This window comes from Vigna umbellata, chromosome 7 (assembly GCF_029865625.1).
Source record: "Vigna umbellata cultivar VRB3 chromosome 7, Vumbellata_1.0, whole genome shotgun sequence".
NCBI lineage: Eukaryota > Viridiplantae > Streptophyta > Magnoliopsida > Fabales > Fabaceae > Vigna > Vigna umbellata.
In genome coordinates, this window is record NC_142171.1 from 22,451,822 (window position 1) to 22,474,903 (window position 23,082).

The 23,082-nt window shown below is 35.3% G+C and overlaps 2 protein-coding genes and 1 pseudogene across 22 annotated transcripts; all 3 read right to left on the reverse strand.

The window, feature by feature from the left end:
- Positions 1-705: 705 nt before the first annotated feature.
- LOC124834005 (uncharacterized) lies at positions 706-8,030 on the reverse strand. 21 transcript variants are annotated; one of them, XR_015780886.1, is made up of 7 exons: positions 7,831-8,030; positions 6,815-6,963; positions 3,315-3,601; positions 2,072-2,552; positions 1,759-1,882; positions 1,347-1,493; positions 706-1,078 (listed from the first exon to the last, which is right to left on the reverse strand). XR_015780886.1 is itself a non-coding variant. In XM_088094701.1 (5 exons), the coding sequence occupies exons 1-4, from the start codon at positions 4,378-4,380 to the stop codon at positions 1,382-1,384; spliced, it is 423 nt and encodes a 140-aa protein (XP_087950827.1). In that variant the 5' UTR covers positions 4,381-6,807; the 3' UTR covers positions 706-1,078; positions 1,347-1,381. The 21 variants fall into 21 exon arrangements, 2 of the variants coding, with proteins under 2 accessions (XP_087950827.1, XP_047164537.2); XR_015780887.1 differs by having other exon boundaries at positions 1,347-1,400; positions 7,831-8,029; XR_015780879.1 differs by having other exon boundaries at positions 1,347-1,882; positions 7,831-8,024.
- Positions 8,031-8,387: 357 nt separating this feature from the next.
- Positions 8,388-17,211, reverse strand: LOC148195428 (putative terpene synthase 2). The gene is made up of 7 exons (XM_088094557.1): positions 17,024-17,211; positions 16,626-16,914; positions 10,377-10,752; positions 10,045-10,260; positions 9,830-9,968; positions 9,085-9,330; positions 8,388-8,762 (listed from the first exon to the last, which is right to left on the reverse strand). Exons 1-7 carry the CDS (start codon positions 17,150-17,152, stop codon positions 8,469-8,471), a joined length of 1,689 nt encoding a protein of 562 aa, XP_087950683.1. The 5' UTR covers positions 17,153-17,211; the 3' UTR covers positions 8,388-8,468.
- LOC148195429 (BES1/BZR1 homolog protein 2 pseudogene) lies at positions 14,853-15,661 on the reverse strand (annotated as a pseudogene).
- Positions 17,212-23,082: the final 5,871 nt, after the last annotated feature.

Here is a 23,082-nt window from a genome sequence, read left to right on the forward strand (position 1 = left end):
TTTACTTTTCTTTTGAGCACACCAAAAAGCATTTTGCTTCACAAACTTTCCACTGAGTTGATTTCGGTTATGCATATAGTAGTTGAATGAATCTGATTATTTTTTAAGTTTTCTTTAGTGGAAGTTTTTTTCCCAATTGATACAGATTCGTCTCATTTGATAATCATCTTCTTCCACCAACTTTCATGAAATAAGGAAAAGAAATATAACTAGTATGCGTTTGGGGGCAAAAGAATGTTGGAACTTGATGACCAAAAAATGGATACCTGATCGATAAATCTGTCAAGAATTAGCAATTCACAGGTACGTAGAAAATTAGTTGTACATTTTTTATAAAACAATAAGAACATTTTTTTGTATCCTTGTCAAAGATCACTATTCACGTACTCTTAAAAGAAGCAAAAACTGTAAATTCGTTTTGCCATCACATTCAAACATGACAAAACGAAAGCAATAAAGAATTCCTAACAAGCAAATTGGCATTCTTTCAAGACGTGTCCAGTGCAGACTTAGATTTCTTTTGCTTAGCAAATGTTGAACCTTCTTCTTTAGACAAATTTGAAGAGGAGGATCCACTTTGAGTTAGAGGAAGAGTGATTCCTACATGGGCCTAAACTAGAAAAGTTGGTGAGACTTGCAAACGTTATTATTTCTTTGGTCACTTCAATATAATGACAATTTATGATTAGCAACGTCACATTAATATCAATGATAACAGAATACCATATTTAAATGTTAATAATAATAGAAAATCACAATGACTGTATAAGATCGCGTGTTTTGCAGAACATAATTGTATAAATAGGTAGGTGCAGCCAGAAAAGAAAAATAATTACTTGTAGCGAATGTTTTATGTCTCATCAGGTGACATCCAAGGATTAATGTAGGTTTTGAGATTATATGAACTTGGCTAGCAAAATGGAAAGCTGTGAAAGCTTGGTCACCTGTAATCGTCACCTATAAATTAAATTCATGATGCTAGTCAATTTCTTCTTGCTAATTTAAGTAAGGATCTCAAAACCCCTTTCTCGAACCCAATTCCATCCCAAAGCAGGGGAGTTCATGTTAACATTTTAACCTAAACGTATCCAAAATCAATGATCAGTAGAAAACATTGTACAATCAGATAATCATCACAGACAAGAAATAAATAAACAAAACATCTTAATTAATTTAAGTGGAGGAGTATCATTCCTCTGAGCAATACAAGAATAAAATATAGATTGTATATATGTGATGCACAATAATATAAATCAGCCTGAGGGAAACTAGTTTTAATGAAAAAAAAAAACAAAATTGTTGACATGTTGATAACTTTAAGTAAGCGATTAAAAATTTAAATTCACCTTTGTTATAGGTTCCCCAACTGGATAGATTGCAACTAATACATATTGATAGTCCTACACGCATGATTTCCAGTGATATGAACATGAAATCTTGAGAGAAATATTTACACTGACAAGATTAAACACATTAAACACACGGTAGTCTCCCTGATGGAAAAATAAAGCAAAAGGATCAATCAAACGCTCTTTAGTTTTCGGGTGCGTTAATAGAAGATAGACATGAATGGTCAAAATTGTCCATTTGCAAAGATGCACTTTCTAATCCACATACGGGTTGTTAACGAGAAGGAAATATTGATTCATCACTTGAATCTAATTCTTGGCTAAGTGTGGAACTGAACCAAAACAAGTAACACTTCTACATGTCGTAAGTTTTAATATTTATTATTGACCTTATATGGAAAATAATTACCACGCCAAGCAAACACATTGAAGGGAGAAACATCTTGAACTGCAGCAAAACCCAGGATAGGATTTATCTTCAAACCATGCAGTAGGAACAAGGAAATCTCTTGGCGCGACAAGACCGTTAGCACCTTCAATGTCAACAAGCATAATAAAATCTTTATTAACGACAATGCCAAAGTAGAAATTAATGCCAAGAAGAATTAACAAAAATGCAAATAGTTTGTCCTTATAATAATAATAACATTATAAGAATCAAACGCAACTCTAATGACAGAAATTGCGCAAAATATATAAATCTTAAATACCCATTCACACACCAGTGTTTTAAAGAAATAATATTAGGGTGTTGCTCCCTCCACCACCATCGCTTGCTCCCTCCACCTCTCTATTTCTCTTTTACCCCTCCCTTCACCTCTCTTTTATCCTTGAGTAAAATTTTACTTTTAGAGTTAATATTTTTAACTTCTACCCACTCCAATCCCCTACGCACACATAACCTCTTCTTTCTCTTTAACGTTCTAGTCCTCTCATTGTTTCTGTTTCATCTCTTCTTCTTTAACGTTCAAATTTTTTCTTCTCTCTTTCTTTCATTGTGGTGTGAGAGTGTGGTGAGTGAGTGGTTACAGGTGGTGGTGGAAGGAATTGTTCCAGCAGTGTCAGTGGTGCTTGAAGGTTAAAGGGATGAAGGTGGGTGTGGAGGTATGTAATCAACCCTAAATTAAAACTTAAATCAACATCCGTATAAGGCTAAACGGATGTCGACATTCGTTCATGGTCTGTTATCTTCTTCCTCCTCCTCTGCACACACAGAGAAAATACAAACCAAAACAATTGTGAATAGGTGATGATTTACAAAAGTCAAATATAAGATGTAGGATAAAATTAAAATAATAAAAAATATAAAATCAGAACATAATTTAAATGTGTTGGGGGATGATTATAATCATAGTTAATCATCATCACCATCCTTCTTCTTAGAGTTCTTGGATATTTTTTCAAAAATTGCTTGAGATAAGTGGATTTTCGTAGCCCGAAGTTAATTTCAAAATTATCAACGAGGTAAAGCCCACTTAAAGCAATGTAAGGCCAACCGTGCTTTATAAAAGTGCTTGTCCGCTCTCTCAAGTTAATTACAAAATGGTCTCTTAAGTTAATTACAACATGACCAGTGAAGTAATAAAGCTAAATCAACCCAATCAAAAATTCAGCAGCCAATAATTCATCATTAGAGGGATAGTCACCCCTTTCCTGTTTCATTCCAACTTCAAGTAATCCAACAAGCTTAACAATTCTACACTCAAGGGGTTCATCGCAGACAGAGTCACCCTTTTCCTATTTCTTTTCAGCTTCAGACATTGCAATGAAATATCACTTTTGTAAGAATCCCAAATTTTCTCAAGAAAAGTATTAATAATATTATTGAAATCTTCATAGGTTCTCTCCAGCTCTACCTAATTCAACTTGAGGACCCCTATTATAACTGCTTTCTACAACTGCACCTTTCAGTGGTGAAAAAAAATTATAAATCTATCATGCAAATGAAGCAAAGAAAAAACTAACCTCTCGTAGACCCAAGACGTAGAAACGAAGCACCACTAACCACCGGACACACTACCGTACCACCGCACCGCTGCACCGCTGAATGACCACCGCAAACACCCCGCACTGCTGCACCACAAAACCCAAACGGAGATGGAGACAGGAAATAAACGATATGAAAAAGAAATAACGGATCTGAGAGTTAGAGGGGTGCGAACGGATCTTGGAAGGGATGGGAACGGATTTGAGAGTGGAGGGGGCTCTTGAAAGAGAGAAAAGAAAAAGTGAGACTTGCAAAGGTGGTGGGGCTACATAGTGAAAATCACAGTGAAAATGGGTGAGTGAATATGAATAGAAATTTAAGATTTCAGAAGAGTAAATAAATAAGGTTATAAAGTAAAAAAAAGGTTAATTTTGTAATTAAATTTTTTTTATAGAAAGTTGGGGAGGTGGAGGGAGCAAAGGTAGCGATGGAAGGAGCAACATCCATAATATTATTGTCCAAATCCTTCAATTAGGTCATTTCTTTTATATTCAGGTGTAGAGAGAGAACAAACAAACTTTTTATGTTCGAAATGAAAAAGGAAGAAACCTGAGTTTATTGAGCACAGATTAAAGGGATATTATATTGGTCCAGAAAAGATTATATGCATGAAAGTACATAGTAATCATCTCCTACGACCACTTTCTAAGTGAATATTGAACAATCAAGTAAACATTCCTTTATAACACCCTCAATCTTCCCAAAACGCAAGGCTTTCACCTCAATCTCAATCTCCTAACAATAATGAACCCCACGATAAAAAGTTCTATTTCAATCATAAGAAAGAAGAGAGCGATTTAGGGTTATAAGATTATGGGATTTAAGGGATAAAAAAATCAATTAAGCTTTGTACAAGTTAAGGATTTTGAAACCCTTCTCTAGGCTGATCGTCTTCGTTGTGTTCGTCATCAATGTCTGTTTTGTCCTCATCTTTGCTCTCATGCATGGCATCGCCATTGTTTGTCTCCACGATGCTTTCTGCATGCTTGAGGATTTGTTCCTCACAACCACCAAATTCCTCTTCTTCCTTTGCATCCCCACCATTTTAGCCACTACCGTTCCAATTGTATCCACACGAGTTTGAGTAAGAAATCCTTCGATTTGATGATCTTTCAATCCAAAGAAGGAGCACGTGGCAAAGGGTAGGGTTCTAGGGGAAGGGCCAACGTAGAGGAGGCATTTGAGGTGGAGGCTAGGGTTCAAATGAAGGTTATGAGTAAATGATTTTAGAGTGAGACTGATTTTGAGGGTGTGAGTTAGTAGGTGATCGAGCTTTTAGGGTTTGAGAAAAGAAAACAAAAATTGAGTGAGGTAGTGTGTAAATAACTATTGATTTTTATTTTAAATATTTAATTACATTTAAATTTGTATATAAAATCAGTAGGTAAATTTATTTTTACTTATATATGAATCTTGTACTAGTACTTCCACATCCCATCCTTTCGCAAAATTTCCCACCCTCACACAATAAATTTGCATATGGATTTTACATATGGAAAATCAATAAGTAAAAATCTGTATGTAAAATTTTTATGCAATATTCTTCGAAAAACCTGTATGTAAAATTTGTATGTAATATCTATGTTACCTACAGATTAAAATCCGTATGTAAATACTGATAAGAAACACACATTTTTCTTATAGTGTTTCACTACAACAGTTGCCTTGGCTGAGCTTTGTTTCATAACTTGTTGGCCTCTGTATTGTAGCAGCCCGACAAGCTAGGCTTTGTATCTTTTAGGTTTCTTGGTGACAAGAAACCCAATCCCTCTTTTGATTTGAGAATAGAACACGTAACACGCACACAATGTAAACCTTGTATTATTACTTGGGAGACAAAGAAAAATGTTCAATAATATCGAAGGGAACAATCTCCCTTCACATGGGAACAATCCTGTCAACAACAAAGATAGAAAATTTGCTTTTCCCTAGATACCAACCCTCCTTAAAAGGTAAACCCTCATAAGGAACTACAACTACCTAACAACCTCCACCGAATTGTTTCCCTAAAACCCCCTAACAACTATTTTTTTTTTCCATTCTTTCTAATGTAAACTTTTATAGTTCTAGTAAGACTCTCTGGGTCCCAAACAACCTTTTCCTCAAGGTGAAAGTTAGGGAATTGGACCCTTTTGGTCGCCTTATCCTCCCATGTAGCCTATTTTGGACTCCTATCCTGTCATAATCCTGTCATTCAATGAGGACATGAGGTACCGGTTCCCTTTCTAACAGACTCAACCTTTTTCCAAACACTTTGAAGGGAAAGTAGATTTCCCCCTACCTTGTAAGTCTTTTGGTTGCTCTTTCTTAACCTGTTGTATCCCTATAACTATTTTAAGTTGGGATACATGGAAAACAAGATGAATGTGAGTTGTTTTTGGAAGCTAGAATTGAATGGCCATGGGTCCTTCTTGTTTGAGCACTTGGAATGACCAATAATACATGGCTTCCAATTTCGAGTGTAATTTGGCATGGATCTCTGTCTATGTGGTCTAATCTTCAAAAATACCCAATCCCCTACCTTAATCAAAGATACTCCGTTTCCTATTGGCAAACTTCACCATCTATTCTTCGACCTTGATAAGGTGATACTTTTGTTGTTTGAAGGCTTCATTCCTACTTTGAAGTTGTTGTGCTACTGCCTCCACTATAGTTTCTTCGGGCATGAAGCGAGCTAGGGAAATAGGAGCTCTCCTGCACACCACTTCAATGAGAGTGTATTTATCTAACCCTTGAAAAATGGTGTTATACCAGTATTCATCCCAAGGTAGAACGTAACTCCAGCTCTTAGGCTACTTAGAGCTAAAACACCTTAAGTATATTTCCAAGGTTTTATTAAGAGACAAGAGAAAATCGTTGGAAAAAATATGGAAGAAAACATCCCCAAATTTATTACTATGTTCCTTAAAATCATACATTGCCTTTACAACTCTTAAAATCATACATAGTCCTACAACAAAATCAAGTGTTTCAAAAAAAAAATATTCATAGACAAGAGCGAACTTCTACAAAAATAAATTGTGACACCTAACATCACTAGAGTTATATCAGACCCAGACCAGATGCTAATGTAGTTCTTCTTCTGATACAATATATAGATGTCAATCTTGTTTCCAGATGCAGTCTATGGATGTCATGTTCTCTGATGATGCAGTATATGGATGTAAAAATAAAAGATGATCATGGACTAATTTCATGTATTAAGAAATTATAATGACATGGATAAAATCTAATTATACAACCCAAAGATGGAAACTGCAAGACACAATCAAAGCTAAATAAATATTTTATAAGTTTAACCATATGAAGCAACCTTGGTGCCAACTAAAGGTTTATGGCATATCATGTTGATGCATCACATAATTTAGGATTAGTATAAAAAGGTTTATTCAGGGTAAATTAATTAGTTAATTAATCAACTTATACAACAAAGAAATTAGTCAGCCGTGAGACAGAGAAAGACTCCATTCTAATGCACCTGAATTGGGGTGCCTGTTAGACACCAACGTTTGTTAGCAATTAGAGCATCAACTGCAACAAAAACTTGGCTCTTAGAAGATTTTATGGTATGTGCTTCATCAAGAACAACTCTAAACCACCGAATTGAGAAGAGTCCACCATTATCATCTGCATTTTGTACATAGGACATATATTCACTAGTTGAAAAGTCTTGAAAATAAATAGGATTCACCGAGATCACATAACGCCAATCGAAACAAAAAGACGCAAAGAAAATTTCAAATCCAACTCAAATTCAAGAGACAACAAGTAATAGGATGGAACATTACAAACACAAGAAGCAAATTGAAATTCAAAATTAAGATTAAAATTCAAGTCCAACATGGAAATAGGAGTGAAGAGACATCGAACTTGCACGCACTCAAGCAGAGGAAATTAGAATTAAAAACCAATTATATATAGTCAGAACAGAGAATAAGAAAGCCTAAACCATTCAACAAAGCCAATTTTGTAAACAGAGAATAAGTCAATCAATAAGAGAATAATTATACCAGCATAAACCCTAATTCACAAAATAGTAGACGACATCAACAAGGGCAAGGGTTTCACCCACTACAATCGAGAACTTCAACCATGACAAACAACTTCAAATGTCAAACAACAGCTTCACCCAACCACCTCGACAATCGAACGAGAACAATGACAACCATAACAAAGGAGAATGGAGGACAACGAAAGAAAAAAAATGGAAGAGAATGTAGTAGAATAAAGGAGGGAGAACGTAGAACCCGAAAGAAAAAGAAATTGCATAGAAGAAAAAGTATTGCGAGAAAAAGAAATTGAATATGTAAAATAGTTCATACTTATTATAATATTGAACCGTTATAGATAATCAATAATCTATGCCCGTTTTGGATTAACAGGTATAAAAAAGGATTTTCTATACCTTTCCGATGTCATAAACAACACATGATCCCTAAACTCTATAGAACCTCATATATGCTCAATTATGCTATTCTAAAAATCAGAACCTACCCCGTTTCTCAACACTAAGGAACTTCTTTAGTCCAATCGTCGCTGCCACATATCAGAGGGTCTTACTCCCAATTTCAGTAAGAACACCCATCATTCCTTTTCTGCTCACCACAAGCAACAACGTTCTAAATTTTTCTAAAATAATTTTGTCAAGATTAATAATTGAATCTGTCTATTTTACAACTTGATCTTTCGGTATAATTTAATCATTAAAAAATATATTGAAAGATATTAAGAGATAAAAGGATAAAGGTATATATAAGCTATCTTTAACTCTAACATATAATCATTGAAACTTCTCAGCATATTAGTATTTTATGGAAAGATATAATGTGTTTTTAGATAACTTCAAAGGAAATTAAAATCCAATATAATCCTCAATATAACATTTAACTTGCTAATATTTACTTCAATTTGTTATTGGAAGAAAAATGCATTTTAATTGTCCAAAAGTGATGTTTAATATTTATCAAAGGAAATTATTACTAATTGACAGAAATTTTCTTTTTGACAAATTTTTATTCTTTGACAAGGTTGTCGAACAAACCAAAAGGATACGCAAGCAACATGGTGTTTCAAGCCGACTGTTACACAAAATGTAGATCACCAACAATTAATTAAAGACCAAAGCTTGTAGTTTATACAGACATCTTTTTAACTAATAAAGTTTCAATGTGATCTTTCATTATCCCTTCTGCATTTGTATAGATATCTTCGTCTTTGTAAAGCACGTCGATCACACGTGCAAAGTTGACCACACGCATAAGAAATTTCATTGGTACTTGAGTAGGAGCTAAGCATGCATCGTTTATGTCCTTCCAAGCATTCTCAACTAACTTGCGTAGTTCTTCAATGGCACATTTCCTTGAGATTTTATGCTCCTTCATATAACATTGAATGCTTGAAACAACATGTTGTCTCTCCTGTTCAAACTTCACAGACAAAAACAACAACAAAAAGAAAAAACAGAATCCAAAGAAAATTAATATCTAACATATAGGATTTACAAATGATCTTAGAAAAAATAGTATTTCTTTACTTTTAAAATTTTATGAGTTTTGCAATTGCCAACTCTTAAAATAAGACAAATTTCTTATATAAACTCAAATTACTTATAAGTGTTCCATATAGTTTATAAGAAACTGACAAGTACAATTCTATTATTATTAATCGTCATATTTTCTAAAATTATGTATAATTCGTAATTCTCTATTTAGTTAAATTGATAGAAATTAATTAGTGTGTAGGGTGCACCTCATCTCCAACAATGTCATCCATGATCCTAAGCAGAAGTATAGAAGCTGCAATAATTACTGGTTCATTCGTTGCCCATAGAAGGATCTCCTCTGTTGTATCTTCCATGCCTAGGAAGGATGAGGTAATCAAGAGAGGGTAACCACTGGACGTTGTTCTTACTTGCATGTATTCCTCCACTGTTGGAACATAGTTGGAATGGCACCATCTTGCCTCAACCATCTGAGCCTGGACTAGTCTTTTTATCTAGCATAAAGGCACAAATTTAAATATATAATATTCAGAAATATATTCCACACTATTCGCTGGATATAAGAAAAAGATGGTCACACTTTGTGTATGCCAAATCCTACGGGTTTTGGAATATGAAAATTTTAAAGCTACACCTTTCAATCTTTCTACATCTATCTAACTTTAAATAAAATATTAATATTTTAATAATTCTACTTGATTCATTTTATTTTATATTTTAAAATAAAATTGTTTTTTTTTTGTGTTGAATACTATAAAGTAAAAAAAGTGATGTCTATGTATCGTCAACCATCAAATAATACAATTTCTATTTGGAAAAAGTTAGTTTCATACGGATTAAAAAACATTTGACTATTTTTTAATAATATAATATATATTATAATTTTAAATTAAAAAAACAATATAACTATAATCAAAATATCATTATTTAATCGATCAAACAAACGTGATTTGTCGTTTTATTACGTCAAAATACTACTGCTCTTTTTATTACCTCTTTCACGACATACTTAATGCAGTATACTTTTCCTTGCTTTCTCATCTCCTGGTCAATTTCTTCGCATACGTCCAAAATTGCCTTATAACATAATTGCATGTATTTTGGGAGATCAACCAAGCAACGAATATCCCACCTGCAAGTTTCGAGAAAGTTATCTTTGATATATTGGTAGAATTAAGCTAAAGATATATCATTTTGATGTGCCTAACCTGTCAATTGCATTGGTGAAAAGCTCAAGTTCTTCTATGGTTCCATAGGCATCGTAGATGTCATCAATCATGGTAGCTAGAGCTGCTAATTTTGCTGTTATCCATCTAGAATATTGTGGTTCAAAATACACCCCCAATGCCCAAAAACAACATTCTACGATCCTATCTCGTGTAAAAGGTAAGTTGGATGAGACATCTAAATCCTTATACCACCATCTGAATAAAAAACAAAACAACATTAATATTTGAAAGACAAAAACAAAAGGATAGAATGTTTAACTGATATATATTGATTTATACAACGAAAGGTAATGAGTCGAGGAATATATTACTTGGTTAGACAGCTGAGTTCTTTCAAATGCAGCTCCTGCAACTTGTTAAAATCTATTTTTGCAAATGTTATCAATTTTTCGTCATGAGATGGATATTCTTCGTAGAAAGACACAAAATATGTTGTCTCCAACCTAGGGAAACCTCGACGAAGTGATTGTCTTAAGGTATGTTGAACTCGTGCCACAAGAGAACAACTTAGTTGGGTGGTCATAAACTTAGTTAATTGCTCCAGACTGAAATTGTGTGCTTCTTCAAGTACATTTTCTCCACAACATCTTAGTTGGGCTGCTTCATACAAACTTAACATTCCTTCAATATCATCGGCTAAACATTCCTTAAATTTTCCAGTTTGATCTCCGAATTTGAAAAATACACCTGTTTAACTTATAAACATGTGTTCATTTCAAGATATATATTTAATTATACAACTATTATACAAGGGATGCCACCATCCAAATGACTTAAACATTAAAATCAAACTATTTGTATAAGTTGGTTTTATTCACCCTATAAACCCAATCGTAAAAGTGAAAATTGTTTTGATCAAATAAAAATGTGTTGTATAATTTAAAAGAGAACAAATCCTCTTCAGATAAAAATGAGTTTTGATGACCTAGAAATTTTTACTGACCCAAACATGTATGTATTTTTTCCATTCATTGATTTGAGTATTCAAACTAAGGCAAATTTTATAATCATTAACTTTCTAATGCCATTTCATGGTTACTCACTTCTTTAATTATCTTGTAGGCTACTTTGTGTTTTTTATAGTTATATATATATATATATATATATATATATATATATATATATATATATATATATATATATATATATATATATATATATACATACATATAAGTTCATCTTTATTTTAGAAAAGAAACCCATTAGTTTATTTTATTTAGTAGTTTGTCTCTCCCAAATCACATTTTTTATAAAGTTAAATTTGATAGATCTTTATATGAGAATTCATTGGAAGAAACAATACTAATAAAATGAGTTTAACCTATATATATAAAATATTAATATCACAATCTAAATTTTTAAGATAATAAATTTACAAATTTTATTTTTATATAATATTTAATTTTTTAATTTGTACTCAATATATGTTTGCTTGACCCTCTACATAAAAAGACTATTGCTACAAAGGGTCTATCAGAATCGGTCAAAAAAATTGAACTAATTACTACTAAAGAGTCTTTCGAGAAAGAATTCCTTAAGAAAACATAAGCCATAATAATCCTATGCATAAACAAAGTGACCCAATGTAAGAAATAAAACAAAGAGAGGTAATAATATAGAAAAGCAGGATAGAGAAGAAGAATATCAAGAGAGAATACGTAATAATTTTTTTATGGCCTTCACTACTCAACACAAGGTGCTGTATACAGACATTACTCATTACAACTAATATTCTTTCACAAGGATCACACATCACATAGTAACAAAATCTTTAAGACAAATTAGCTAACGAATAACCTTCTTAAGGAAAGTCTATGGAAGCATTTGGAACAGTACTTGGATTGTGCTTAGCATCTAGGACGGTACTTGGGTTATGCTCAACATTTGGGGTAGTACTTAGGCTCACCTTATGCGTAGTCAATAGGATTAGCATATTATAAGGACCCAATGATTCTTTCATCCCCTCAAAATGGAGAAACATCTTCTCCTCAAGGTGGAATTGCTCTTTCATAACTCCCGATGGTTCCCATGTAGCATCTTCTAGTGGAAGACCCCTCCATTGGACCTAAGTCAAAATCTAGCTTAGTGTTTAGAGTAACTATGGGTTCTAATATGGGTTGATTATCATTGAATTCCAAGGAAAGTTTTGAAGCTTTTATTTTGTGGTATGAGAAAGCTGATGTGAAAGAATGTTGATTTTGGCAGTTGAAGGAAGCTCTAATTTGTAAGCAACTTGCCCAATTCGATCCAAAACTTGAAAAGGACCGAAAAATCATTTTTTGAAGTTGCCCAGTAATGACCAACAACTGAAACCTGACAATGAGGATAAAGACGAACATAAACCAAATTTCCAAGTTATAAATGGAGATCGTGACAGTTGGTGTCTGCCCATCTCTTAATATTAATTGTTGTTGAGTTTACGGATGATGTCAACTCTAGATTGCAATTCAAACTAAATAAAAACGTTTAAAGTGTCAGAACATAGAGCTTGGGGAATAGATGGTAGGGGATGACCATACACGACTTCGAATGTGGTCATCTTGATAGAAGCGTTAATAGTGGTGTTGAAGCACCATTAAGCCCATGGAAGAAATTTGTTGCAGAATGATAGTTTGTGATGAATGAAGCACCAAGATATTGTTGTAAGACCTTGTTAACCACCTCAATTTTGCCATTGGTATGAGGATGGTAAGTTGTGGACATCCCTAGCTTGGTACCGCTTAAGTGGAAGAGCTCATGCCTAAACTGGCTAAGAAACACAGGATCCAAATAGAAATCACGCTCTTTGGAAGGTCGTGCAATTTGCAGATAATGTGCAAAACAAGTATGCCACTTTAGAGGCTGAGAAAGACCTTGCTAACATGCCAAATTATGCAACCTTAGAACCTGTCTACGAAAATCACTATTTTAGAATATCCTTGGTATAGAGGAAAGACCACGATGAAATCCAAGGATAAATCCTCCCAACATTTGGTAAATTGAGGAATTAGTTGCTAACTTCTTATAGATTTTTGAGCCGGGATCTTAGTTTGTGGACAGATTTCACATTGTGTGAAAAATGTGTAGACGTCTTGACGTATTTTGTTCTAAAAGAAGTTAGCTACTAACTTCCCAAATGTGCTTGTACGCTAGGGTGTCCTGCCATGGGTGTATAGTAGTACTCATGTAAGAGAGTGGGGATGAAAGGGCACGATGAACGAATCCATATGTGTTGTTTGAAAAGGATCAACCCATTTGTCAATGAATATAGAGAAAAGTTAGCAGGATTAAATTTGACTCGTTGCTTCAGTCAAATGAACTTAACAATAGTGGATAAATACTACTTCAGATCTGATAGAAAACCCAATTGAAGAATGCATAAAATGAGAAGGTAGTGCTCCTGGTGTGATTGTGAGATCCTGGATAAAGCATCTTCTGTTGAATTAGACTTCCCTAGGAAGTATCCTCATTGGAGCTTGGCAAAGGCTATATCTTGGTTCAGGTATGAGGGTTAGATAATTGTGACCTCTCGACAAAGGTGGGGTTTGAGGCAGGACATAAAACAACTGAGATAAAAACTAGTGGGAGGTAACCAGAGATCCTATGGGAGAGTGTCTCAAACTCAAAGAAGTATTCTTGTAGGGAGTGAGTTTATGAAAGCTTACACAACGTTGCCATAAGATTGTCGAATTTCGAAGGAGTAAATTGGAGCTCTAGTACTCGAAGGAAGGAGTCCCACGAAATAAGTAACCTATTGTTGTCCATCCATTAAAACCAAGCTAGGGTTTTTCCTTTAAGAGAAAAGGAAGCGAGCTAAATGCGTTGCTTCAGGGGAGTTTCGTAGAAGGTGAAGAATTGGTTAGCTTTGAAGATCCAACCAAGGGGATAAGTTCTATCAAAGGATAATAGGTCCAGTTGTATCGCTCGATAAGGGGAGTTGAGAAGTTGAGGGCACTAGTAAAAAAAGGAGTTTCTAACGCGTCATATACGCTTTGGTTTCGTAAAAACCAAAGCGTATAAAAAGACGGTGGCAGTTTTGTAATAAAAGCCAGGGTATACGCCTCGGTTCTCCACTAACTGGTGCCTAAAGCAGTAACTGCCTTGGTATCTAAGTGAACTGAAGCATATAACTTTGTGATATTCCCCATACTGCCCCGGTTTCCCCTAACCGAGGCGTATGCTTTTTTAATAAATTTTTTTAAGAGATTAGGCATCGGGTGACAGCACAACCGAGGCAATAGGCTGGATATTGCCTAGGATTTTTGGGAACCAAGTTAGTAGGCCTGGTCTAGGGTAGCAAAATCATATGCCATTGTTTTCCTTCTTCGTGTGTTTCCCCTGCGTTGTTGCCTCCACAACTATGCTGCTTCCTCCTTTGTGTATCTCGCTACCTCCAACGATGTTTATGCGTTTCTTCTCCTTACGCTGCCTCCTCCCTCCGCCGCTGCCTTCATATCTTTGGCGCATTGCTCTCCACTTCGCTGCCGGTTAGTTTATTGGAGAAGGTGTCCGCTGCCGCAGACAACGAGGAACTCAACATCGAAGAGAGGAATCTCCTCTCTATAGCCTACAAGAACGTGATCGGAGCGCGCCGCGCCTCGTGGCACATCATCTCCTCGATCGAGCAGAAGGAAGAGAGCCGCGACAACGAGGATCACATCACCATCATCCGCGACTACCGATCCAAGATCGAGTCCGAGCTCTCCAACATCTGCGACGGTATTCTTAAGCTCCTCAACTCTCGCCTTATTCTCTCGGTTTCCTCCAGCGATTCTAAGGTCTTCTACCTCAAGATGAAGGGCGATTACCACAGGTTCCAACATCAGGTCTCCAACATTAGGTTCAACCTTTTTTCCTTTTCCATTTCTTTTTTTTTAACTGATTTCTTGATTCAGATCTATTCAATTTGTGTTTATGGCTTGTAATTTTCCGAATCCGAGAGTAATGTCCAAATCATCCATTCCCACCTCGTGTATTCTCTCACCCTTTCAAGGCTTTACTCTACCATTCCCGAATTCAAAATCGAAGACTCCTCTGCTTATCTCCGCAACAGAACCCTACTGTATGCCTTCCTGAGGAGTAATCTGGTGCATAGCGGGTTTCATGAGGTTGAAAGTAGGGGAAGGGGGACCGGCGGGGTCTCACAATGAAAGCTAACCCAACGGCCAGAGGCAGAGTCGACGGTGGAAGCGTTGGACTCGTCGCACTCAGGGATGGTGGAAGTCACGACGTGGTGGCAGCGCGAGGGACTGGAGGGGGCGGAGGTAGCGAAAAGAGGGTGGCGGAAGGAAGCGTTGGAGAGGGAATCGAAGTCAGCCTTGCGCTTGGAGGTTCGGGGAGAGGAAAGAGGTGGGGTGACAGGGGCGGTGTTGGATATACTGAGAGGGGGAAGGTTGGCGGGGATTGAAGTTATGTTGCACATGAATGCGATGAGAAAGGAAGAGGGGTTTGCGTCAATGCGAGTGGGGCTGGGGAAGGAGGAAGAGGTTGGACTAGCATGGTAGGAAGGCACTGGACTCGGGAATGACGAAGATTGTGGACTTGGCTGAATCGAGGAACACGCGCTTATGTTGGGTGGAGGGCCTCCAATCTCACTTCCTGTGTGGGTCTCTTGCATCCTTGTGTCAACATAAATGGTAATAATTAATTATCCATTATTGTGGAGAAAGTGTGATCGCAAATTTGAGCCTGTAGAGTGATGAGACGAGTGATTATCAAGTTTTAACTTTATGTAGGCATAATGTCATATTGCCTCGGTTCACGGAACCGAGGCATAAAGTCTTAAGAAAAAAAATTCTTAAAAATAAAAAACTCTACTGCTTTGGTTAAGGTTGAACCGAGGCAAAATCCTCTCCTTTTATGCCTCGGTTCACACTCGAGGCAAAAACTGAATATGTCTCGGTTCGAGAACCGCTGTCTATAAGCAAAAATAACCGTTGTCGTTTCCTCTTATTGTACTAGTGGGGGTGGGTGAGAGGTTGTTCTCAAGGTGAGATGTATGATTGTCAATGTCCATGAGGGTGTTGGAAAAATTGGCTTGGACTAGTAAGATCAATTCTAATTTGCGGTCAAAGGAGACGAATGGGTCAGGTGAGTCGGCCATGGGTGAAGAAAGTAAGGCTGAATGAAAGCACCAAATGTAAGAAATAAAACAGAAAGAACAAAATAATTTATAAAAGCATGAGAAAGAAGAAAAATATTAGAAGAAAATACATAATAATTCCTTTATTGCCTTCACTACTCAACATAAGGTTCTCTATATAGACACTACTTATTGCAACTAATATTCCTTTACATAGGTATAATGGTTTTTCCCTTTATTTAGGCAAGGGTCACACGTAACTTAGTAACAAAATCTTTAAGATTAGGAAGGTCAATGAAAGCATGTGGAGTAGTACTTGGGCTATGCTTAATGTCTGAGTTGTACTCGCATGGTGTATAGTCAATAGGATTAGAGTATTGTAAGAGTCTAATGATTCTTTCACCCAAAACTAAACTTAAATAATACCATCCTAGTGATTTGAAAAAGAAGTTAGTGTTCTTTGAAAAGTAAATTTGGTTAAATGCTCAGGAAAACCTACTTGAAGAAATGCGGTATCCATGTTGTCTAAGCAGCCGAAAGAGTAGAGCCGTGTGGTAAAGATCATCGTTGTTGTGAGCTATTATATTATTGTCCTTTGTTGAAATGTCATAAACTTGACATAGAGCAGTGTCAATTTCGTGCTCAAAATGGTAAGACACGCCCAAACGTTGGACTGAATCAATGAAGTTCAATTTAAAAGAGAAATTGTTATCATCAATAGATGAAACAAGCCTCTTCCTCACGTGCTCTTTTAGTAGTTTAGCTTGTTGAATACGGCTATCACTTTCCTGCATGAAGTAATGAAAGGCCCGTCTTATGAAATGTTATCTACACAGATGAAATGTTAAATACATGCAAATGTAACATTTTAGATAAAGAGATTGAAAAAGTAAATACAGCGGAAGAAGGAACATAGGAAAGAAATCGATCGCCCCAAACAGAGGGATGAAAATTTGCAGTGGGTCGAGTGACGGGAGGTTTTGCACCAGTGGCAGAAATTGGAATTGAAAAGCCTCCGTTGGACATGGTTTGTATGGGACTATGCGTATTACCAAGTAACAGACACCCTTCTTCAATTGTGTATGTTGCTGACACACGGAATTTATAAGAGGTAATGGATTAAATTGAGAATATATATCTTTAAGTCCACATAATTAAGACACTGTGTAAATCAAAAGAAAAATAATTTTCAATATCTTTTAAAAGTTTCAAAAGTAAAAAAATTCAATAACTATTATCTATATCTTTAATTTTTAAATTAGTTAATGTTAAACATCATTAAACTTAGATATATTAATTATGTTCACAATTATTCTTATTCAGTCTAATAAGTATATTAAGAATGTGGTTTAAATAAACTCTTGTGACTGAAAAAAAATTATAAAATAAAAGAAATATTATTAAGTTTATAAACGAACTCAAATATGTAAAGATGTTATATCAAACGAATAATATGGTCATACATGTTAATTGTGAAACCCTTAATAATTAGCCCAAATTAATCCTGACACATCTCTCTTAATGCTTGCCACCTCAATCCCAGCCATTTAAAACCCACTTCCTAATCTGATCTCATTTCTGTCTGACTGGCACGAAGCACCACGCTCATCATTCTCTGAAACATTAAAACGCACTAAAGTCTGCATGCAAGCATGCCACTTGTCACGTTGGAAGTTTCTGAAATCAGAGTTTGGTGTGCATGTGGCAACCTGTGACACGTTCTTCCAATTGAACGTTAGTTTAACAAAACCATACTCTTCTAAAACTCTCTCTCACTCGCACAAACTCATCTTCAACCTCTGAACTCACCCTTTCACCTTCTCCAACTTCTCTCTTGAACCAGTGAACTTCCTTTTACTGTAAAAACTTATATTTCTTCTCCAATCGCGTTTTCAGCACCGTAGGAACACCCACTGCACTAAGAGCTATCCATTGGACCGAACAGCTTCAAAGACTGAAACTGGTAAGTCCCTTTCGTAGTTCGTCCTTAGGTTCTGGAAAAATAGAGTTTTAGTTGCATGCAAACTGGTATTCTAAGTGTTCTGTAATCTGTGGTTAGATTTGGTTCTGGAAGAGTCAAGAATCCTAAGCAAAACGTAGTTGGACGAAGCCATTTTTATACATCTAGAACAAGCTTGAATTTCAATCCGGGTAAGGGAAGCTTATATGTTTAATTTATACTGGTATTGTTGTGAAATCTGGATTTGCATGTATTAAAAATATGATGTTTGAGCTATATGGTTGATCACTGTTATTGTGCATGTATGAACTGCATGAAGTTTGATCTGCTATGGAAATTTTACTGATATGATTCCTGGTTTGATTTATCTGCTATGAACGAACACTGTCATATGTATTATATATGTTGTTGATTATAATTTAAATGCATGTTGATTTGATGATTATGAATGGAGCATGTTTATGATATAGTTGGAATGATTTTGATGTTGAAAACTGTATGATAACGATGTTGAAGGTGAATTAAATCTGGAATGAAAGTTATAAAGTTGAAAAATGGAAATCTGGAAAATTCTGTTAAGTTTGAAAAATCTGAAATATGAATCATCCCCTCTGATAAGTGACGCTCGTCCCTGTACGGTCATAGACCGTTCGGGTTTCAGTAGAATAACTTAGATTGGAATTCCTTCATTTGGAAGGAATTCTGCTCGAGAACGAGCGTCCCCATTTTGTGAATGAGTGTTCGGTTCAGCTCAGTTAGATAAATATTTGAAACTTTATAAATAAGTGACGTTCGGCCTTAAGTCGAACGTTCGTCCTCAATGACGTTCGACCTCATGTCGAGCGTTCGTCATTAATGTCGTTCGGCCTTATGTCGAACGTTCGTTCTACAGAGCTTTCGACCTCATGTTGAACGTTCGTCCAAATTGGCGCTCGGTCTTATACCGAAGCGTTCGTCCTTAATAGCGCTCGGTTTATACCAGCGTTCGTTCTGAATTGTGCTGGGTCATTTACCTAGCGTTCGTCCAAAGCAGGGTTCGGTTTCTAACTGAACGCTCGTCCTTATTATTGAATTCTGAGCGAACGTATCTGGCGTTCGTCCAAAGTAAATTATTGAACGTTCGGTCATTGACAGTAAGTGTTGTTCCTGAATTAAATATGCTCTGGTTATTTCTCTAAGTTATTTCATAAGGTGTATCCTCTTGATTCAACTTAAAGTCTTTGTTCTCAAAATTTTCTAAGTATGATTCTGATCTTCTAAACTCAATCCCATTTAAAATTTGTTTAAGTATTCTTAACATCCGTAATCGAAAATGGTTCGTTTCTTTTGGCCAGAAACGTGTGGTCAAGGGTACTGTAATGAGTTCGTTCTAAATTGATTAAATGATGTATGTTGATTAATACTACGAGAATTTAACACAGAATGAAAAAGTGAATGGGAGAATTGGTTATTATGGGCGAATGATATTTTGAAAGAATTATTGGAAATGAATCTTTACGAGCGTTCCAAGGAGGAACGTCTCAGATGTGCTGAATGTGAAATATTGAATGGTAAAGTATGAACCTGGATAAGTTAAGCCTCGCGGTCCATCCTGATATTCCGTGATACGCCTCTTCAAGTAGAAGGGGGTATTCATGCGTGGGAATGGCAGGAGGCCCTAGTCCATTGAGTACTTCGGACAGATAGGGTTAACCTCGAGTGGCAGCTGGGGATTTATCAGTTACTACACCACTCGGGTGCAAGGACGCTTGTAACTACATGGTTCATACAGTCCGGACGGTCTGTCTTTTATACTTATTTTTATGATTGTTAATTGCTGAGTTATATGTTGTATGTGTGGATTGAAACGTGAACGTATGTGTTAATTGTATAAATTAAATATTATAAGCTTACCCTTGCATTTCCATTGTGTTGTCTCTTGTACATGTACGTCCGTCTTGTCAAATGCAATGATCATCCGTTGTGGATGTGAGCAGATGGTGGTGCATCCCTTGAAGCAATGCTGGAAGAAGAAAATTTGGATGACTCCAATCTGGTTGAAGTTGAAGTAAAGACCGAGCCTTAGAGTGCTCTTTTTGTTTTAGGCTGTACATGTTAGCATAGCTTGAACGTTCAGCTGGATGTTTTGAAAAGCTGTTCGTCTCATTTATCTCTGTTTGTATTTTGACGTATGTTAGTGGATTTATCTAAGAACGTTTACTCTTGGATTTACTCTTGTATGCGTTTATGCGCGTCTCTTGTACTGATGCCGTTAGGCTTTTATCCTGTTTTAATGCAAAGACTGTTTGTGATTACTGTTAATTGTAATTAATTCTGAATTATAGTGATTACTGTATTTTGGGATGTTACATTAATAGATTCCTTGCTATGTAAACTTTCACCTTTTTCAAATTATAGTTTTTTTAGTTCTGTCAGACTTTTCTCGATATACAAACATGTTCTATTTTTTAACAAACCGTTTCAAGTTATATCTTTCATCCAATTAGGCATTTTACCTTTTTTCGAACTTGTTTAATATCTTTAGAGTCCATGCGATATTTCGTAGTGAAAACTTTGTACATCTCAATCCTCCATGACCTTTATTTCTTTGTTATTATAATGAATAGGTTAACACTGTTGAACTAAAATAACTGAAATATTTAGGAAAAATAAATTATTTAAGAGTAGTTTGGACGAAAATTAGATTTATTAAAATTATAAATAATATGTTTAATAGAAATGAAGTGTAAGATAGAAATGAAGAATTTTTTTTAATTTGGTTGCAGTGAAAGCAAGTTCAGGTATGCAATTGAGTGTGTAATTTAAGAAATTATAATATTTTGTAAAATTGGCTGGTTGTGATTTTTGATATAGAATTGAGGCTTAGAAAGCTTGGAGTTTATGGTTCAGAGAAAATGTATACCTGCTGTTTTAGGGTATGGAATATTAAGCTTTTTAAGGGATCACGTTTTATGGTTCAGCACATAACATTTTATGGGTCATATAGTGTTAAGTCTCTGAAATATATTAAAAGAAAACTTGCGAATGGATTAGTTTTGTGTAGGGAAAATTTTCTGGTTATGTTGCTGTTTGGTGCGGTTGATAATGGTTAATATAATGTTTAAGCCTTTGGAAAAATTTGGTTTGAAAAAGAAAATGAGGCATGATTTTGGTGAAAACTGAAGCATAGAAGGGATTGTTGCAGAGGCTGGTGCAGTGTTTTATGGATTGTTTTGAGTTTATAATTGGTTGTTTTAATTGGTAGGGTGCTTGGATATTTTTCTTTGGAAGCTGACGCATGAAACTGGTGTTAGTGCAGGGAGGTTTTTAGGTATTAAAAATTGTATACTTTGGAAACTGGTGGTGGAAACAGTCATGGTGCAGCAGTAATCTACTTACAGAATTTTGTCGTGTAAGTCCTGAACGTGCAGTGCTGAATATATGGTGGATGGATTACTTTGAGTGGATAGGTTGTGGTTCGGTGATTAGATTGTAGATAATTTGAATAAAAAAAGGACATATTGGATGCGCCAATAATGGTTTTATTAGGTGTGTGCAGTTTTTTTAAAAGGATGTTGTGTGTGTGTTTTTTGATATACCAATGTGGATGGATTTGGTGATGTTTGGTAGATTTGCAGAATCTGTTTTTGGATTTGGTGATGTTTAGTAAATTTACAGAATTTGTTTTGGAATCGTATTAATTGGTATTTTAAAATGGGTAGTGTGTTTTTTTATACAGAGCGAGCATGTAGATGGATTTGATGATGTTTGGCAAAATTGCAGAATCTGTTTTGGAATGATATTAATGGCTATTTTAAAATGGGTGGAGTTTGTTGTAAATAGCTGAGGTTAAATGTAAGATTGGGTAAAATTAAGTAAATATCCTATTTTTTCTTCCAATACTATTTATTTTATCTTCCAATACCATTGGAAGATAAAATAAAGTAGATATTTTTTCTTCTAATACTATTTATTTTATATTTAAAGAATTTAACAATAAACCAATAATTTGTAAAACTTAAATAAATTTTTTATTGAAAGCTTTAAAAAATATGATTGAAGATGTATTGACAAGTTGTATTTTATAATATAGGTTTAATCATTTCAAACATTCCTATTTCTGTAGGATCATCTAAAGTAGGTCCTTGTATTGTAAATGTTCTCGATTACGTCCCTTATTGTGAAAAATTAAATCAATTTAGACTTCGCCGTTAGTTGCATACTAACACCCTTAAAGGGGGTGACACGTATCAGTTCGTGATTTTTTTGAATTTTTAATTATATTTTTATTATTTTTATTTTTTATTTTTTTAAAAGTAAAATTTATCAATGCCACGTGTCAAACTGATAGTGTGTCACGTGGCAATGACAGTGTGACATGGCACTGACAATACCACGTGTCATTAAAGGTAGTTTCTTGGTTTAATACCTATTTTCGTCCCTCGATTTGTAGGGTCTGTTCAAAGTTGTCCTCCTTTTTTTTTTAAGTTCACTAACATCCTACTTTTCGCAAAAACAGTTTAAGTTGATCCTTTTGCTTACGACGTTAAAATACTAACGGCAAAGTTGCTCTACTGCCCAAAATTAGATGACCTGTCCAATTAGTCCAATTAGTTGGCAAGTTCAGCCAATAAGAGAGTGCCACGTGGCAGTCCTCTTTCCACTCAAAAGCTTTATCACACTTCTTCATCTTCATCATTAACCAATCATATTGTAATTCAGTTGCCAAGAAACAAAAAAAAAACAAAGTGAGGGAGAAAAACCTTCAGAGGGTGAAGACCAGCCTTGAGTTCATGAGATTGTTGTTCTTCGGTTTCTTTGCTGCTTGAATCAAGTGTCGACGTTAACTGAGAAGAAGAATCTAATGTTTGATGAGCGTTTTCGGGATTATTGGCATTGTTGTTCTCTGATTCCTTCTTCTCCGCTGTGAAATCCATAATCACGCGCCAAACCCTAATCCCCTTTTCCCCTCTTGCCAAACACTAATCCCTAATTGCACATTGCTTCAAAAATAATT

Excerpts from the sequence above, each read along its gene's own strand:
- LOC124834005 (XM_088094701.1), bottom strand. The coding sequence starts at position 4,380 with ATGGTGGGGATGCAAAGGAAGAAGAGGAATTTGGTGGTTGTGAGGAAC. Across the intron at positions 3,423-4,208 it reads GACGATCAGCCTAGAGAAGG|CAGTGCGGGGTGTTTGCGGT; the intron begins GTTTCAAAATCC and ends TTTGTGGTGCAG. Across the intron at positions 1,883-3,314 it reads ACGTCTTGGGTCTACGAGAG|GTGCTAACGGTCTTGTCGCG; the intron begins GTTAGTTTTTTC and ends TTGACATTGAAG.
- LOC148195428 (XM_088094557.1), bottom strand. The coding sequence starts at position 17,152 with ATGTCCAACGGAGGCTTTTCAATTCCAATTTCTGCCACTGGTGCAAAA. Across the intron at positions 16,915-17,023 it reads CCTATGTTCCTTCTTCCGCT|GAAAGTGATAGCCGTATTCA; the intron begins GTATTTACTTTT and ends TACTTCATGCAG. Across the intron at positions 10,261-10,376 it reads GAACTCAGCTGTCTAACCAA|ATGGTGGTATAAGGATTTAG; the intron begins GTAATATATTCC and ends TTTTTTATTCAG.